The sequence below is a fragment of the Myotis daubentonii genome, chromosome 10 (assembly GCF_963259705.1).
Source record: "Myotis daubentonii chromosome 10, mMyoDau2.1, whole genome shotgun sequence".
Taxonomy (NCBI): domain Eukaryota; kingdom Metazoa; phylum Chordata; class Mammalia; order Chiroptera; family Vespertilionidae; genus Myotis; species Myotis daubentonii.
This window is the reverse complement of record NC_081849.1, coordinates 73,925,845-73,944,887: the sequence shown is the minus strand read 5'-3', so window position 1 is coordinate 73,944,887 and position 19,043 is coordinate 73,925,845. Positions and strand designations below refer to the sequence as shown.

Below are 19,043 nucleotides of genomic sequence, written 5' to 3'. Positions count from 1 at the left end.
TTCCTCCCTTTTTCTTCTTTTCAGACAATCCATGTTCTTATGGGAAATGCTGTTCAACCCTTACTGACTTCAGTGGGAGATGCTATAGAGGCCATAATCATCACCATGCACCAAGAAGACTTTTCTGGGTAATAACTTTAAACCAAAATTTTCACTAGCCTTTGTATTTGTTTTTCATTCCCCTCTCCACGCCGATCCCCTGAAGTCTCCTAATATCTAGGGTTTGTTCCTCTTGTGTCAGAGTTGGCCTCCAACCTTACCCTACTTTATTCATACTAGAGGCCTGGTGCATGAATTTGTGCACCAGTGGGGTCCCTTGGTTTGGCCAGCGGGATTGGGCCAAAACTGCCTCTTCAACATCCCCCAAGGGGTCCCAGATTGCAAGAGGGTGCAGGCCAGGCTGAGGGACCCCACCAGTGCACCAGTGCAGGAGGCCAGCCGGGAAGGGACCATCAGATTGGCCAGCCCGGGAAGGACCGTGGAAGGGCTCCAGGATGTATCTGGCCTGTCTCGCTCAGTCCCAATCGGCCAGACCTCAGCAGCAAGCTAACCTACCAGTCGGAGCGTCTGCCCGTTATTTGTCAGTGCAGGTCATAGCAACTGGTCGACTCTCTGCCCCCTGGTGGTCAGTGCATGTCAGCGAGCGGTTGAGTGGCCTTAGCATATCATTAGCATATTACACTTTGATTGGTTGAACGGCTGACCAGACGCCCAGACACTTAACCATATTAGGCTTTTATTAAATAGGATGAGCACCATTAGCAGATGAAATTTTTTCAGTTCTTGTTTTCATTATTTCTCTCCTGTCATTGAAGTGTAGAATCATTAACATCTACAGGACTCAGCGTGGCACTTAAGGACTTTTAGTAGTCTGTACCATCATCTCTTTCTAATTTTATCTTTTTTTTTTACTTTTCACAAACACCGTTACTTGAGTTCTCGTATAGGCATGGTATTCCTTGTGTCAAATCCAAATCCTGCTCCAGCTTTGAGGGCAGGCTCCGCCAACCTCTCCCAGAGGGATTTTCCTTTCTCAGAGTTTTGTGGCAATCTAATGTAGTCATATCACACTTCGTCATAAACATTTTGGTATTGTTTCATAGTTGTTTCATATGCTTATCCATATCATATTATCCTGAGAATAAGAATCATAGTTCCTAACCAGTGTTTGCTGCAGTCTTTTTAAGTAGAGTTAAATGGTTTTGACTCAGTATATTAGAAAACCTTTTATGGAGAATTTGGAATAGTTATTGTTGATGTGAGAAATGTCCAAACCAAAAATTTATTTGTGCCAAACAGAGGATACACCTGGAATCAGGATCTCAACAAACTGAGAAAAATGTTCCCAAGAATAACATTTCATGTTTAGTTACTATTTTGAACTGTCCTGTTTTTCTTTATATTCGTGTTGTTTAAAAGGATATCTACTTTATTAAATTTCCAGCCACTAGTCTGTTTGTGGAAAAATTGTGTGTTATTACACTATCCTTTAATTTTTCAAATCATTTACCATTTCATTTATAAAGTATTTTTTGAAGGGTAAAACGTCAGTCTCTATTTTTTATAATGGTAGGAAGCACCAAAGGGTAAAGTGATTCTACACAAAAATGCTGTAATATTTGGATATAAGAATATAATAAAAGCATAATATGCTAAGTGTCCATCCGGTTGATCGACCATTCGGTCGACTGCTCAACCAGTCGCTATGACATGCACTGACCACCAGAGGGCAGACACTCTGACCAGTAGATTAACTTGCTTCCGTCCTATCGGGACTGGATGAGAGGCCTGTACACTCCCTGGAGCCCTTCTGCGGCCCCTCCGCAGCCGGCTGGCCAACCTCCCGCGGTTCCTCCCTGGCTGGCTGGCCGGCCCCCATCGGCCCCAATTAATCCCGTTCACCGGCCAGGCCGAGGGACCCCAACCGTGCATGAATTCATGCACCAGGTCTCTAGTAAGAATATAAAATTGCTGATACCCCTATTTGGGAAGAAATGAACTTCGTTCAAATGTGAACTGAAAGGTTACAGTTAGGCAAATCATCTGTGCCTCTGAAAAGTAAGCAAAAATGAAGAGATTTTTAAAGTCTTATTTTATGAGTGGTGAGATACTTCAATAATTATATTGATGAGCCAAACTAGTGCCTACAGGTAACACATTAGACATTAAAAGTTGGTTTCCCAAATAGGTATGCTCTTACTAGTTTGCCTAAATACTCGTGAGCCAGATTGTTTCTTTAACTGTAGGGTTATTATGAAATTGAAGCTTTATTTTAAGGTGTATAACATCCATGTTTTTTCCCCAAATGGCCTTTGATGGTTCCATTTCAGCTTGTTCATATGCAGCAGATACTTGAGATTCTACTGAAGGTCATTTTCCATACATGGAAGGATACAACTGTGGATCACTGTTGCTTTATAGTGTATTTAAAATATTGTTCCTATAGGAAAGCAATGATTTCCCCCCTTTCTATAATATTGTTGTTAGTAATTCTGATATGTCATGTCCTATATGTATGGCTTACATGAAACATACGGTAAACATGGATTAAACTATTCAAGATTAGGCACCACTTTTACAGTAGGGATAGCCTCTAAGGGACACACTTGGAAAATCAAAGGTGAACACCTGCCCTCCCAAGTCCTCTGCACTTCTTCTAGGTAAAAGGAATAAATCAGGTTTATCTTCTAGGCCAGTGGTTCTCAACCTCCCTGATGCCACGACCCTTTAATACAGTTCCTCATGTTGCGGTGACCCCCAATCATAAAATTATTTTCGTTGCTACTTCATAACTGTAAGTTTGCTACTGTTATGAATCGTAATGTAAATATCTGATATGCAGGATGTATTTTCATTCTTACAAATTGAACATAATTAAAGTATAGTGATTAATCACAAAAACAATATGTAATTATCTATGTGTTTTCCGATGGTCTTAGGTGACCCCTGTGAAAGGGTCGTTCGACCCCCACAGGGGTCGCGACCCACAGGTTGAGAACCGCTGTTCTAGGCCAGCCCCAACCTCATCTATAATGTGGTTACGAATTCCTTCCTATCTAACAAGTAATTCTCAACATGGTTTCCTGGTATTTAAAATTTGTTTAATAGGACCAGGGGGTGCTCCAGGAATGGCTCTTGTGTGCATTATGAGTCCTCATAGTGTAGTTGAGCTTCGCTAGCTATTGGTGTGTCCCTGGGTGTGGTTGACTCTCAGGTTGTCAGTGATGATTGGCCATGACCACAGTTTATGAGCTGCTGTGTAGGGGCAGACCCCAGGCACAGAATTCATCCCAGCAAGGTGGAGAATTCCCTTTGGGTGTGCCTCTTGTGGAGGTAATGAGGTCATGCTCTGTTTGGTCTGAAGGGAGCCACTGGTATCCTGGCTCCTATGTAGGTCAATGTCAGAAGCTGCCTGTGACCTGCCCTTGGCTCCCTGTTAGGAGTTACAAAGTGATCCACAGTTAGTAGTTGTCTGTGCTTTGCCTGAATGCACATGGGATGGGCCAAACTGTGTACCAATGCCTGCTGCCACCAGTACCAGGCCTGGGGCACATCAGCAAAAGGCCCAACGCACTTGGCAGCCTGCTGCTGCTTGATAGGCTCAGCCACTGAAAGAGCCGTAGGTAATATATGAGTTGTGTGATTTAGGTTCTCAGGGAGGTACTAGAAGGCTACCAGGTTAATACAGACTGAAATTCAGCACCAGTGCCAGGTCTGAGGCCACTGAGCAGAAGTCTCTGGGTACATCAAAGCCGGCCGTCATCTGCTTGGGGGTTGGTGGTGGTGGTGGCATGGAGTCTCAAGAGCCATTAGTGTTGAGCCAGTCGAGTTCATCAGGCAAAAGCAGATTAAGATTGGGCAAGGTAGAGGAAAGGTGACACCCATCAGGCATGCAGGCAGAAGGCCTTCACCGTAAGCCACAGAACTAAGCCTCTCCCTGTGTCTGTCACCCCCATAGCCCACCCGGACTCCCCAGGCGTTTCTCAGGAAATACTTCAGCACAGGCCCAGGCTGGTCGCCACCAGCAGAGCCCACAGCCATGTGCCAGCTTGGCAGGGCAGGGCCTTGGAGTCACCAGGGTGCAGCTAGTGCAGTACTTCAGACTAATGCCATGTGTGTTAGGGCATGGGGGACCAACACAGGCATGGTGGCATAGGTCAGGTGCAGGGGGAAAATAGCTCTCTCCCTAAATCCACACAACTTACTCTTTCCCTGTGTGTCTCTTGCAGTCCCTGAGCTTGAATGGAATTTCTAACTACTTACTCTATTCCTATCTGCTTCTGAAAGCATCCTACTTATAATAACCATTGCTGTATATGAAAATAAGCTCACCTCATTCTCCTGCATTTGAGTCAGTTTTTCTCTAGACCATTGCCACTTTCTTATGTCACTCTCAGAATGTGGAAACACTTAACTTATATTTTAAAAACGATTCAGTATTATGTAGCCAGTGATCTCACTGGCTAGTTAATTAATATCAGGTGAGTTCTAATTTTGATTTAACTCTTCTTTCCTATAAATATTTCACATTCTTTGAATATATTCTTTAAAGAGCAATTATAAACACATAAATAGTATTTCATGGAGCATCAGCTGGCATCATCTATTGACCCAATTAAAAGCCTTTTCAAATCTCATCAACTGGGAGGAAAAATTGCGTACGATACGTATTGTTACATAACCAATTCCACAGTCAGAATTCTACTGTTGGACAGATCAGATTAAATAGGACCATAGCAGAATCATCTTTGCCAAGAATTTGTTTGGGAAAGGCAGCATTTATAAAGTGTAAAATGCTATTTCAGGACCCACTATTCAATTCACTAACCAGGTAAAACATATGAGTGGATGAAGAGTTATAAATCTGGAAGAGTCCTTAGAGGTCAAAGAGTATGTAAGGCACTCACATGCATTATCTAAGACATGTGCTTGTCTATTTCATTTTTAATACTCTTGAGCTGCCCTGGCCAGGTAGCTCAGTTGGTTAGATCATCGTCCCAATACACCAAGGTTTTGAGTTTGATCACCAGTCAAGGCACATATTGGAACAACAATGTGTTCATTAATAAGTGGAACAGCAAGTTGATGTTTCTCTCTTGCTCTCTTGCTCTAAAATCAGTCAATAAATAAGATTTCCCCCCCCAAAAAAAATCTTTAGGTAAATGGATTCTACGATTCTCTCAGTAATCCTCCTAACATCTTAAAACAACCTTTAGAATATAATGTAAGCATTGTTATATGCCCTTTAACTCTTAGCAAAAATAAAAATAAGCACCAGAAGGGGGAAAAATGCTCAGGATTGATTGGCAGAGGGGAGAACAAAAGCCAAATAGTTCCTTTAGTGCATTGGCTGTTTTTCTCTTTTGCAGGCCATTACCTGGCTCAGGGAGGCCTGATGTCCCTTGTTCTCTGTACATGAAGGAGCTCCAAGGTTTCATTGCCAGGGTTATGAGTGACTACTTCAAACACTTCGAGTGCTTGGATTTTGTCTTTGACAACACGGAAGCTATTGCCCAAAGAGCAATTGAACTTTTTATCCGCAATGCCAGTCTCATAAGACCTCTCGGTGAAGGCGGGAAAATGCGACTTGCTGCTGATTTTGCACAGGTAAATTGATGCACAGCTACAAAGGGGGAAACATTCAGCCTCAATATTCTCTGTTAAGTAAAAGATTAAATATGTCTTCTTCAGTAGTTTAAAGAGATGAAAACAATAAATTTATTTAAACCTAATTGCTAATAATAATTTTAAAAGTTTAGTGGTACTTTCATAGCAGATATTTTTTTCTTTAATTTAACAAAAGAATCATCACTCATCTTGGATACTTCATGGTTAAGGTGCAGTCACTCATTCCACAGTGAGGCAACATTTCCTACTTTTATATAATGTGGAGCTTTCTCACGGTTTTACTGTCCTACCAGGGCAGGGGAGTATTGATAAGAGTAATTGCTAGGAAGTAATGCAGACAATGAAAGTTACCTTTCAAACTCTGTAAAGAGAAGGAGCTCTCCAGCACATCTGACACTCTGGTGCCAGCTCACCACCCAAGACAGTGCTTTAATGCCTGTAGCTGCACAGTGGGCGGGGAGACAGCGTCTGAGCACTTGGGCCCCTGTATTAACCAGAGTGCCCTTTTTGTATATGACCAGCTTGAAATCATTCCAAGCTATGTGATGTGAATGAGGTAAAATGCCATTAAAATAACAGAACCACAGTCAGCTTTTATAAAAAGGACTTTTTTCTTTGTCCTTTAAGACATATTTTTAAGCCTTTTAATAGTATCAGAGGCAAAAAGAAACATACACTTTTATTAAAAGATTCAGAATCAGATAATTCGCATATATGTAGCATGTCAAAGGTGAAATCATTTTTAAGCCTTTCAAAGTTGTTAGCTTTACTAGACTAAATAGTTATTCAAATGGATTATTCATAGTGGTTTCCCAGACCTGCCCCTGCGCCTCCCCTCCCCCGCCGCTCATAAAGACAGACAAAATTTAATGTCCCTAAGTATTCCTGTGTGTCTATGGGCAGGTCTTGGTTTATTCTTTCTGCCCGGAGGAAAGAATGTGGCAGGCTGCTTATACAGGGTGGTGGTTGGCCGTGCTCCCTCCTACCTGAGAGAGCCACCAAAAGGAACCAGGTACATAATATAATGTCTCAAGAACTAGGCTCTTTGCATATCAGTCCATCTAGAAATAAGTCATCATTATCCCCAAATGATATGCCTGAGATCAATAGACCACAGTAAAGAGCCATCCTTTGAGAAATGCGCCTTTGGTAGCCTTAGCGTGAAAATAGAAATGAACGTTATCATTATGTGGCTCCTTTAACCTTTCCCATTTTTATAAGCTTCCTTCTCAGGCACCTGCACATTTTGCTTTGTTATTACAGGCAAACTTCAGCTTAAAGAGAATTATATATAATATTGTCTTACTTGTCCCTCACTGGGTTTACAGACTGTTATTGAACTGAAGACACAGTGACATACCAAGACCTGCTCTTATTTATTAAAAATGTTATGAGCTATATGCAAATGAGTGCCTGTTCTTCTTTTGCCCTTTCCTTCTTAATTTTGTTCCTTCCTCTCCTCCCCTCCCCTCCCCTCCCCTCCCCTCCCCTCCCCTCCCCTCCCCTCCCCTCCCCTCCCCTCTCTGTGAGCTCCCTCCCCCACCAGTTTATTTGCATTCTGCTCCAGCTGGTTCTTGAGTCACTCTGCTGGAGGCAGCACTTCAAGTCCAATTAGAGTGGCAGCAGAGATGGCCAGAGGAGAGTGCTGTAGGAAGAAGGCGCTTTTTGTTTTTGCTTCTCATTTTAATATGTTCCCTATGAGTCTTGAAGGATGGAAAATGTTGTCTTTTGACCCTTCCTACTACAGCAAGCACCTGCTCAAAATGCATAGCATCCAACGGCAGGGCTGAGCCCCCACCTTCCTAAAACTTCATCATTACGAATTTTATTTGGCATTCCTTCTTTTTTTAAAACATGTTGCCCAGTAAACCAGACATTTTCTGAGGTTCCTTCCCTTTATGTAAATGAAACACCTATATGCTCCAAGGCAGCGGTTCTCAACCTGTGGGTCGCAACCCCTTTGGGAGTCGAATGTCCTTTTCACAGGGGTCGCCTAAGACCATCGGAAAACACATATATAATTACATATTGTTTTTGTGATTAATCACTATGCTTTAATTATGGTCAGTTTGTAACAATGAAAATACATCCTGCATATCAGATATTTACATTACGATTCATAACAGTAGCAACATTACAGTTATGAAGTAACAACGAAAATAATTTTATGGTTGGGGGTCACCACAACATGAGGAACTGTATTAAAGGGTCGCGGCATTAGAAGGTTGAGAACCACTGTTCTAAGGCATCCTTTGTTTTTCATTTCTTAAGTATATAGAGAAAAGGCATTTACAACACAGCATTTCCTCAGTGTTAATAGTATATGTTCCAGTCCTGTAATGACATTGGTTGCTGCCGTCTGTATGGTACTGATTTCTTTGTTCACTCCTGTACAGTGTGCCCCGGTTTTAGAACTTCCCTCCATTGACCTGGGGAATGGCTTCCTGGGCCTGTGGGTAGTGGGCACAGGAAAGACAGGTAGAAGTACTACCATCATCATATTTGTGACGAGTAATTTTGGCGAATATTATGCAGCTGTTACCCCCACCCTCACCCATATTTTAAAAGTTAAAGTGAATTTGGAGTATTTATTTGATTTGATTTGCTGTCTTACCACAACTGCAATTATGTATTGTTGTACCTCAGCTTTCAGAATCGTACTTGGGTGGAAGCATTTTTCTGGGGTCAGTGAAAACACTTGAATAGCGTCACCCTGGCATTTATATTAATGACAGGCATCAACTAGGGACTAGAAAGCCCATAGACTGCCTCATTATTGAAACTGTATTCAAAATTAAACAAAGCCATTGAGGCCACTGGAATCAGGAATACACAAATCCTTTGTGGGTTTGAAAATAGTTCTTGTGAGAAAAATATCTGCTATTCAGGCATAAATGACAGAAAAAGAAATTGCTCAAGAAGAGACCACTGGAGTATGTTTGGGAATACTGATTATTTAGCATAAGGTCCAGTTGCAAAGGTAGATAATGATATATTTTAAAGATTTCTTTAGGAATCCTAACTTCTCCCCACTGACACCATTGCACAGGTGAAAGAGAAAATGGTTGCAAGATGCCATGGGGAGGGTTCATGGTGAGGAAGTACCCAACACACAGCCCCGTAGGAATCAGGTCACAGCACAAGGTGGTTTCCTACAGGTAATTAATTCCCTACTGTGACCACATGGTCTCTGTGTCTACACTCATCGCACAGCAGTCGAAAGCACTAACTTGTCCAAGGCCATGGGGCTCTGCTCATTCCGGATCCCTTCAGGGACTTGTCCACAATGTCCTCTGAAGCACCACTCCCTCTGCTTCTCTGTTTTGTTTCTGCCTGAGGGAATGGATGACTGCTGGTGTTACCATTAAAATAGGTACTCAGGGGTATTTCTCGCAGTTTCTACTTATAGGTCTTCTAGTGTCCTTGAAGTATACATTTATATCTACGTTTCACTTTTTGCCTAGAAATACAAACTGAGAAAACAAAACAAGATAATCAAGATTCTAATTTCTCTTCTAATTCCTATTGCCATTTCTCATGAACAGTATCAGGGCAGGTGTGTCCTGGGAGCATCCAGAAATGCCCTGTGGTTAACCAAATGTCTGTGGTGGGGAAGGAGCAGCTATGTAATTAGTTCTCCGGGCCTGCAGCTGACCGCTCATTCCCTCCAAACGGGAGCTGACGAGAGGCAGTTGCACATGTCATTTTTATATTCACAGCTAATTGCAGGGTCACCTCCTCTCAGAGTAACACTTCTGCCCTTTAGAAGCATGGCCTTTATTATTTAATGGAATTCTGGCAGAAGAAAATGGTTATGGATGAGAAATTAATTTTAAGCACTTAACATTTTAAAATTGTCATATGGCATAGAAATCTCCTGCATCATCATAGATTACGCAGCCATTCGAGGTCATATTCTTTTATATTGTAATTTTTCCCTGCAGCCACTTATTTGCTTTTATGAAAAATACTTCACATAATTTCAGTCTGTAAAAAACATATATACCCGCGCACGTGCTTGCACACATACGCACACACGCGCGCGCACACAGGTACATGACTGGAATTACCAACTCAGATAGATGATAATCACACTTTTCCTTTGTGCTCAGTGTAAAGCAAATGACACATTCTGAAGAAAACCAGTAACTCCCACAGAGAATAGACAAACAGGCCCCCCGAACAGCCCACCACCCACTGTCCTTTGAGTTGTGCACCAGCTCAAAGCTGCTCTGTTTTGTATTGTTGGTAAGAATCTTTTTATTTATTCTTCTCTATTTTAGCAAGTTTTTCAAAATGGAGTTTTCCTCTAGTGCAATGATGGCGAACCTATGACACGCGTCTCAGAGGTGACACGCGAACTCATTTTTTTGGTTGATTTTTCTTTGTTAAATGGCACTTAAATATATAAAATAAATATCAAAAATATAAGTCTTTGTTTTACTATGGTTGCAAATATCAAAAAATTTCTATATGTGACATGGCACCAGAGTTAAGTTAGGGCTTTTCAAAATGCTGACACGCCGAGCTCAAAAGGTTCGCCATCACTGCTCTAGTGTATACTCTGTGTCTGTGTTAAGAGAGAAGTTCAGCCCTAGCTAGTTTGGCTCAGTGGAAAGAGCATGGGCCTGGGGACTGACGGGTCCCAGGTTTGATTCTAGTCAAGGGTATATACCCTGGTTGCAGGCTTGGTCTGTGGCCCTGGTTGGGGCGAGTACAAAGCCAATAAATTTCTCTCTGTCTCTCTCCTTCCATTCTCTCTAAAAATCAATGGGAAAAATCCTCCGGTGAGGATTAACCAAAAAAAGAGAGAGACATTCACCTGCTCAGAAGTCACCCTCATGCCCTTATGAAGGACCCTGCCCTCCAGTTCTCCCCTGACACTCAGTTCATACATTTGATACCACGTGTCATTTTGCTGAATAATCATCATTGTATGCTTGTGTATGTATGTATGTATATATGTGCATATATGTGTACACACACATCTTCCTTGGGATTTTTGAGTAATGATTATATCATTTAGATAAATATATCCCCTTCTTTGCTAAATTTGAGAAAGCAAGACAGTCTCATTCATCTTCTCATCCCCATGTCTAGCTTGTTGTCTGCAATGGATTGGGAATCAAAAATCTTTCTCAAAATAGGGATTGATTAGGTCTCCATGGTCTTCCAATGACAAGGAGATTTGAACAGTTTTTCAGAAAAATGGCCAGCAGGATGGAAGCCCCCACTTTCCTTTTGCATGTTTTTCTTGAAGAAAGATGCTGCATTACTGGGGAGCAGCCTTGTACTCAACTATTTTCTAACCCATCCTTTACTGGATGGTCCTCTTTACACCAGGAGTGGAGAGACAGCATCCTCTGAGTGCCACATATGCAAACACTTTGCATATGCAATTGGTAGGTAAAGAGCAGGTAGCCTAAATCTCCAATTACTGACAAATAAAATTTCCAGTCAAAGGAGGAAAATAAAGAGAAGTGAAACCAATAGTTGCTAAATTATTGTCTGAATGCAAATTTACTAAGCATATAAATGAGGGAAAGTTTAAAAAATACTGATAATAATTGCCAACATTTAAAGAGACTTACTATATATGTAAGGCACTGTGCATGTATGGAATTATCTATTTATCTGAATAATTGTATGAAGTAGATGTTATCTCTGCTTGAAAGATGAGAAACCTGGAACTTAGAGTTTAAGTTTAGGGCCACACAATAGTCATTGAAGACTGGAATTCTTACACAGATGTGCTCCCTCCAGAGTCCGTGCATTAATCACTTGAGCCAGCCTGGTAAAAATTGTCATTATTTATATTTAATATAAAAGAGCTTGTTATGCCTACTTACAATATAGCACAAAGTCCGTCTTCACACCTTCCTTTTTCTGATCTTTTTAATGCAGAAAAGGTCTAAACTTTCTCCTCTTACATAACCAAAAATATTTTTGTATTTTCTTGAAGGAATCGTCTCATTTTATGCCCTTTACTAAATAAGCACAAAAGTTATCTAAGTTCTTATCTTTTAATAAATTTGATTGACTTTTAAAACTTGCCTCATGGTCAAGATAAAATTAAATTTAGTGCAAACTACAACTTTCTATGATCCAGGTGTATCTCCAGTTCACCTTAGGATTCTGGCATTAAAAGCTATAAGTGCTTTCTTCTTATATTTCAGATGGAGATGGCTGTGGGTCCGTTCTGCAGAAGAGTATCTGATTTAGGAAAGTCCTATCGAATGCTGAGGTCATTTAGGTGAGACATAATCCTGTTATTGCTGTTAAAATATCCATATCTATTTGCAGATATATCCTGTTTAGCTGTATGAAATTGCCAACATTTAACTCCTTTGTGAACTACAACAATGGCAGTTTCCTATGGTTCATCTCAAAAGTTATGCAAACCAGAAACCTGTATAGAATTATATGCAGTGACTAATGAATGTGTGTGTGTGTGTGTGTGTGTGTGTGTGTGTGTGTGTGATTTTGAGTTACAATTCACAAGATTGAGATGGTAAATTTGATTATGTTCTTTCTAGGGGAATTTTTTAATTCCATTTTTACAGAAGTATATTGAACAATACCAGACAGTTCATAATTATATAGACATCTTTTTCTGAAATTTTCATTCATTCATCACTCTCAATCCAATCTACTTCTATAAGTAGGTCATAGGTTACATTCTATAGCAAAACTATTGAATAGAATATTAAAAGAAGTGTTTAGTGATGAAATGTAGTTAAACTGAATATAACTTGTATAGTTGAGCACAAAATTTAGAATTGAGCTTTCTAAAAATCAGTTAAAAAAGAAAAACAGTGAGTTCATACTCATAATGTAAGAATATACCAATTTAAGGGAAAATACTTTTCAGTGCTGAATGCTTAGATAGGTTTTTTACCAACTCAGATTTTAAGGAATTTTGAGTTGCATGATAACTGGTGTCTTCAATCGCAGATTATAGAAGATAAGATGTTCCTGTGGCTATTTTTTCAATAAGCCATCACTTCCCAAACTTTTTCACATCATGGCACACAGAGAAAATGTATACATTCAGATGGTATCTTACCATCCCTGAGGGCTGAGGGGATCACCATAATATTTATCACTATTTTGTGGCCATGGCATACCAGATGAGAAGCCTTCATATAAACTATCCATAATGTCCAACAGCATACAGGGTGGGGCAAAAATAGGTTTATAGCTGTGAGTATGCAAAACACAGAATTTATTCTTGCATTATTTATTAATTATTATTTTCTATATGAAAAACTGTAAACTTATTTTTGCCCCACCCTATATAATGGTCTTTGAATGTATTTCTATGAAGATAAAGTAAGAGAGTCCAGTCACAAAGAAAAATATTTTTTTTAGAAAATACATTAAAAATAAAAAAGGAGAGTCTAGTCATGTGGCTTTCTAAAAATGGACTCAGTACTGGAAACTAGAGTAATCAATAAGCAATACGTCCTTTATTTTTTTTTATTTATTTTTTTTAAAATATATTTTTATTGATTTTTTACAGAGAGGAAGGGAGAGAGATAGAGAGAAACATCAATGAGAGAGAAACGTCGATCAGCTGCCTCCTGCACATCTCCCACTGGGGATGTGCCCGCAACCAAGGTACATGCCCTTGACCGGAATCGAGCCTGGGACCCTTCAGTCCGCAGGCCGACGCTCTATCCACTGAGCCAAACCGGTTTTGGCACGTCCTTTAAATAATCATTTTTCTCTCCTATTTCATCCAAGTTTTTGATAATAAGGAAATTCAGGTGTAATGTCACTTGATATATGAGAACTTAAGGTTGTTGATTGAAGAGGGAGTCCTGTTCGATTCCCGGCCAGGGCATATGCCTGGGCTGTGGGGCTCAATCCCCAGTAGGAAGTGTGCAGGAGGGAGCCAATCCATGTTTTGCTCTCATATCAATGTTTCTTTGTCTCTCTCCCTCTCCTCTCCTATCTTTAAAAATCAGTTTAAGAAAAAAAAATTGTGTCACAGTATGGTGATATAAGGGTTTTACATAAGACCAATTCTGTTAAAACAGTCACTTAAGATTCTCATATGAGAAGAGGACTTTGAAGGATCATTTTAGTTTGAATAGTGACACCTTCTAGTACAGTGGTTCTCAACCTTCCTAATGCCGCGACCCTTTAACACAGATCCTCATGTTGTGACCCCCAATTTCATTGTTACAAATTGAACATAAAGCATAGTGATTAATCACAAAAACAATATGTAATTATATATGTGTTTTCCGATGGTCTTAGGCGACCCCTGTAAAAGGGTCGTTCGACCCCCAAATGGGTCGCAACCCACAGGTTGAGAACCACTGTTCTAGTACCTATTTATAAAAAAAAATAATGATTGATCAATGTATAATAAAAAAAAAAGCCTGTTTTTTATTTCTAGTTTCTCTCATGGAACAATAGTCAATCTAATTGGGTTTCAAACTTTTGACCATGACTTACAGTAAGAGTTATTCTGTATCAGTCTGGCATCGATTTGCGTGCAAACATGCAGGCATACTCAGACCCACACATGACACACATGCCCACTCGTGTGTCATGAAGCAGTCATTATTCTTACGTGTGATATGCTCTGACATTTCTTTTTATTTGATTATTTTAACCCACTAAATGCTTTCATGACTCACTAATGGTTTGCATCCAGCAGTTTCTCACCTTTCTCACAGGAAGTTTAGCACTTCCAATTTAGCTGCTCTAGTAACAGCAGTAGGGTTTGCTCCTCTCTACAACTATGAACATTTATGCCCTCTTCTCCTGGGATTCTGGTGTACCTGAGCTTCCTCAGCACTTATAAAATAACTAATGACCCAGTGCACGGATTTGTGCACATTGAAAGGAAATTAATTAGAAGGTGGCTGGGGGGGCGGGGCTGGGCAAGACGGGCATGACGTGCCTTGGAGCCAACCTCTGTGGTCCCTCTTGGTGTCTGCGGAGTGAGCAGGGTACCTCTGGCAGGTGGGGTCCCTTGGCCTGGCCTGCGGGGATTAGGCTGAAACCAGCTCTCCAACATCCCCCGAGGGGTCCTGGAGTGGGTGAGGGCACTCTGCAAAGTTGCTGTCGTACAGGGTGTGGAACGCAAACGCAAGTGTGCAGTAAACCAGGTTTGTGGCTGACAGTGCCCAGCAACAACATAACCCACAGTCAAAGGTGGAATCGCATGGCCTGTGAGGAATCAGGCTCCCTCCTCTCTGGTTCCGGGGTGCATCGCCCAAGAACCACTGCTGCGAAGTCACTGCAGCTTGGCAGACTCCTGCATTGAGCATCTGCCCCCTTGTGGTCAGTGTGCGTCATAGTGACCAGTCGTATGGTGGGAGGGACACTTAGCATATTAGCCTTTTATATAGATAGACTAGTAGCCCGGTGCACGAAATTCGTGCACTGGCGGTGGGGGAGTGGGGGAGGGCCCCTCAGTCTGGCCTTCACCCTCTCCAATCTGAGACCCCTCCCGGAATGTCCAACTACCTATTTGTGCCCACACTTTTAATAGATAACAGCTCCATTGTTGTTTCTTTCTTATGCTTAAAACCATTGGAATTAGTAGGTATTCAAAGTGTGTATACATTTTGGGGGGACACCCTGTATATCTCTAGTCGGCGGTGAAAGAAACCAATAGCATATTTGGAACTCCCAGACAGGGAACCTCGCTCACTCCCCACATGTCTCCCCACTTCACTTTCCACCTTCGTGGGCAGCAGGAGAATCAACGTTTTCTCTCATTAATTTGGAAAAGCACGTCCTGTCACCCGCTGCCTGGCAGGAGTGCGCTAGGCCCCAAGCAAGCGAGGCTCAGTCAGGGCAGCCTTTGCTCATGGGTGCTGAGCAAAGTGCACATTCCTCCTCTACAGTCGCCCCAACTCTCCCACTGTTTCACTGAGAGGACGGAATTCCTCTCCGCCTCTGGGTTCTTGATCTTGAACGCTGACCGAAGGCACCTCAGCGAGGGCCGCCCGCACCCACGAGGTGTGTCTGTCTGCATCTGCTCCCGCCTCAGCACCTGCATTAACCCCCCAGAGGTGATCTCTTAGCTGCACTGGCCTCCATGGGAACAGGGCATCACTACTCCGCCCTCTCACTGTCATTTCACAGGCGCCCACCCTCAGCACCCAGACACTCTCCAAAGGACGTTGAGTGCATCAGAGGGGATGTGTGCACATCCTGTGGGGGTGTTAGGCATGCTGAGTTGATGGAAGTGCGGTGGAGAGGCGGGGGGAACTTGTGCACACCTTGGCTTGCAACTGTTGCAGGCGCGGGAGGGTGACAGTGTGCTGGGGGATGTTCGCACGCCAAGGGGGGATGTACACACCGGAGGCCTCTGGCTTTGCAGATCCGCACACCCCCATGGTGCGGCCAGGAGGACGTCAGTCTGGCCCGTCACGGTGGCTGTCCCTGCGATCTTGCACCTTCTGGGCCAGGAGGCAGATCTTGCGCAGCCACTCCTGGGCGTTGATGGCCTGCAGGTGCTACTTCAGCTCAGCCTGCAGGCTCCGCTTGGCACGCTCACAGCTGTCACCACCGCCATGTGGGGAGTACAGTCCGCCCTCTGCCGGCCTTCCTCCCCTGTCCAGAGGCTCTCTGTGCTGCTCACCTGCCCAGAGTGACTGGGGCTGGGTGCAAGCCAGGCGTCCTGCCCTGCCCAACCCCGGCCGTTCCGCCCCTGTGCGAGCTGCCGCCCCGCCGGGAAGTGTCATGCATCCGGGTCCTGGGACCATGGACAGCCTCAGGCACTGCCCCCCGCCCGGCAGGGTCACAGATGTGGGTCCTGGGACCGCGGACAGCCTCAAGCACAGCCCCCCGCCCGGCAGGGTCATGGATCCGGGTCCCGGGACCGCGGACAGCCTCAAGCACTGCCCCCCGCCCGGCAGGGTCACGGATCCATGTCTTGGTCCCGCGGACAGCCTCAAGCACTGCCCCCTGCCCGGTAGGGTCACAGATCCGTGTCTTGGTTCCGTGGACAGCCTCAAGCGCTGCCCCCTACCCGCCAGGTCACGGATCCGGGTCCCAGACTGCGGACAGCCTCAAGCGCTGCTCCCCGCCCGCCAGGTCATGGATCCGGGTCCCAGACTGCGGACAGCCTCAAGCGCTGCCCCCCGCCCGCCGGGACATGGATCCGAGTCCTGGACCGTGGGCAGCCTTGCCCGCTGCCACCCGCCTTCAGTATGCAAATTAGCCGCCATCTTGTTGCTTCATGGTGGGGGTCCCCACTGGGTGCCTGGCCAGTCTGGGTGAGGGGCTAGGGGCCATTTTCAGGCTGCCCACACCCCCTTCAGGGTGGGGGTTCCCACTGGGGTGCCTGGCCAGCCTGGATGAGGGGATGATGGCTGTTTGCAGCTGGTCACACCCCCTTCAGGGTAGGGGTCCCCACTGGGGTACCTGGCCAGTCTGGGTGAGGAGCTGAGGGCCGTTGTCAGGCTGGCGGGCGACTGAAGCTCCCAACTTCTCCTTTTTTTCTTTTTTCTTTTTTATTCTGGGATTTATTTACCTTCTATGGCTGTCACTGGAGCTGAGAGCCGGCTTTAGCTCTGAGGCCTGGCTGCAGCTCTGAGACCTCGGCTGCAGAAAGCAGGGATCTGGGTTTGTTTGGGTTCTATAATTGACACACTCTTGTGGTCCTGCTGGCTGAAGCCCGGCTGGCCCAAAGCAGGTTTCTGGGTTTTGTTTAACTTCTATAATTGCAACATTGTTTCTTAGAGTGCAAGTTCAGAGGCCGGCAGTGGCAGGTGGGGAAGCCTCCTGTTTGCTTCAGCTGCCTGGCTGCCGGCCGCCATCTTGGTTGGCAGTTAATTAGCATATCACCCTGATTAGCCAATGGGAAGCATGTCGGAGCTACGGTTAATTACCATGTTTCTCTATTATTATATAGGATTGTATCTTATCTATGGAGCATTCTCCCAAACTTGAATTCAGTGAAAAATACTAACAGAGTTTTCTATCTGCCAATACATTTCAACAGTCATATTGAATCCACAAAAATCTATTGAATAGGTCTTAGCATTTTTTCAACTGATAGGACTTGGACAACCATTTGATAAAGACTTTAGGATTAACAAGATCAGGAAATAAAATGAAAGCATACTGTATTCTGAGGTCAAATCTAGTTCTAGTCTGCAAAGAATATTTTAGGTCCCATCTTTTGAGAGTTGTCAGTATGCACCACTGCCTCTGCCTATAAATCAGTGGTTCTCAACCTTCTGGCCCTTTAAATACAGTTCTTCATGTTGTGACCCAACCATAAAATTATTTTCGTTGCTACTTCATAACTGTAATGTTGCTACTGTTATGAATCGTCATGTAAATATCTGATATGCAGGATGGTCTTAGGCGACCCCTGTGAAAGGGTCGTTCGACCGCCAAAGGGGTTGAGACCACAGGTTGAGAACCACTGCTATAAATATTGGAAAGGCCCTTGTCCCTGCCGCAGGTTTCTCCACAGTTGTCACATGGAGAGAATTGACTTATGGAAGCTGACCTGTTTGGAGGGGTCTACAGAATCCCTTCTAGAGTGTAATACATCAGTACAGAGTAACCTTCATTCCAATATCTCAATTGTAGGCCCTCTATTTGCCTACCTGCAAAAACTTGTTAGAGATCTGTCTCTAATTCAAAATTAGTTCTGAGCAGTTGCAATGAAAGGGCCCACTCTTGTTAATCTTCCCATCTGTGCTGTGGGTTGTGACAGGGAATAGGCATTATCCAGTGCCATGTATAGAACTGGCTTGGCTCTCATTCAGGATCTCTTTTCCCAAAACATTCTGAATCAGTGGAATGGCGGTCGGTAGGAGATTGGCCAAATAATATAGGCCATGTTCAGTGGATCAAATATATGCAACAATAAGCAATTTGTATTGTTAGTTAATAACTAATAATATGAAAAATACTTCCCAGTGCATCATGAAATGAAGTGACAGATTACTAAACAGTATGTGTGATATGATCCCTACTATCTATATATATAAAAGCCTAAGCGACCAGATGACTGGCCAGTAGCTATGAATTGCACTGACCACTAGGGGCCAGATGCTCAACTCAGGAGCTGCCATGACGTGTGCACTGGCCATTTAAAAATAAACGGCACCACGGACCTGGCGCTGACAAACCAACATTGGCTTCCCCCAAGAGGGACACAGGCCCTGCCACCACCCCGGGGCGACACACCACCAAATCGCAGCCATGCTGCCAAGACCCCATGGCACAAAATGTGTCCCACAGCCCAGACTGGAATCAGTAGCTGTGGGCCCCAGGTAATGATGTCATGTAGCAACGCCCAGCTTCCTCTCCGTAGTGACTAGCCTCCTTGGAGTTTCTTCAGCCCAGGAACACAACTTGCTATATAGCCAGGTGCAAACATTTTCCAGTTTAACCAAATGTCTGTGAAGTGTTTTCCCGTGCCTCAT

The 19,043-nt window shown here is 43.6% G+C and overlaps 2 protein-coding genes across 3 annotated transcripts in view; both read left to right on the top strand.

The window, feature by feature from the left end:
• LOC132211130 (ubiquitin-conjugating enzyme E2 R2-like) overlaps positions 1-19,043 on the top strand; it is a 920,533-nt gene that overhangs the window by 315,418 nt on the left and 586,072 nt on the right. The gene's annotated exons all lie outside the window — the stretch shown is intronic.
• Positions 1-19,043, top strand: part of COG5 (component of oligomeric golgi complex 5) — a 196,409-nt gene that overhangs the window by 159,514 nt on the left and 17,852 nt on the right. The window contains exons 17-19 of the mRNA XM_059655688.1: positions 25-128; positions 5,370-5,607; positions 11,805-11,881. Of these exons, the coding sequence (XP_059511671.1) occupies positions 25-128; positions 5,370-5,607; positions 11,805-11,881 (419 nt within the window). The remainder of the gene's footprint in view (positions 1-24; positions 129-5,369; positions 5,608-11,804; positions 11,882-19,043) is intronic.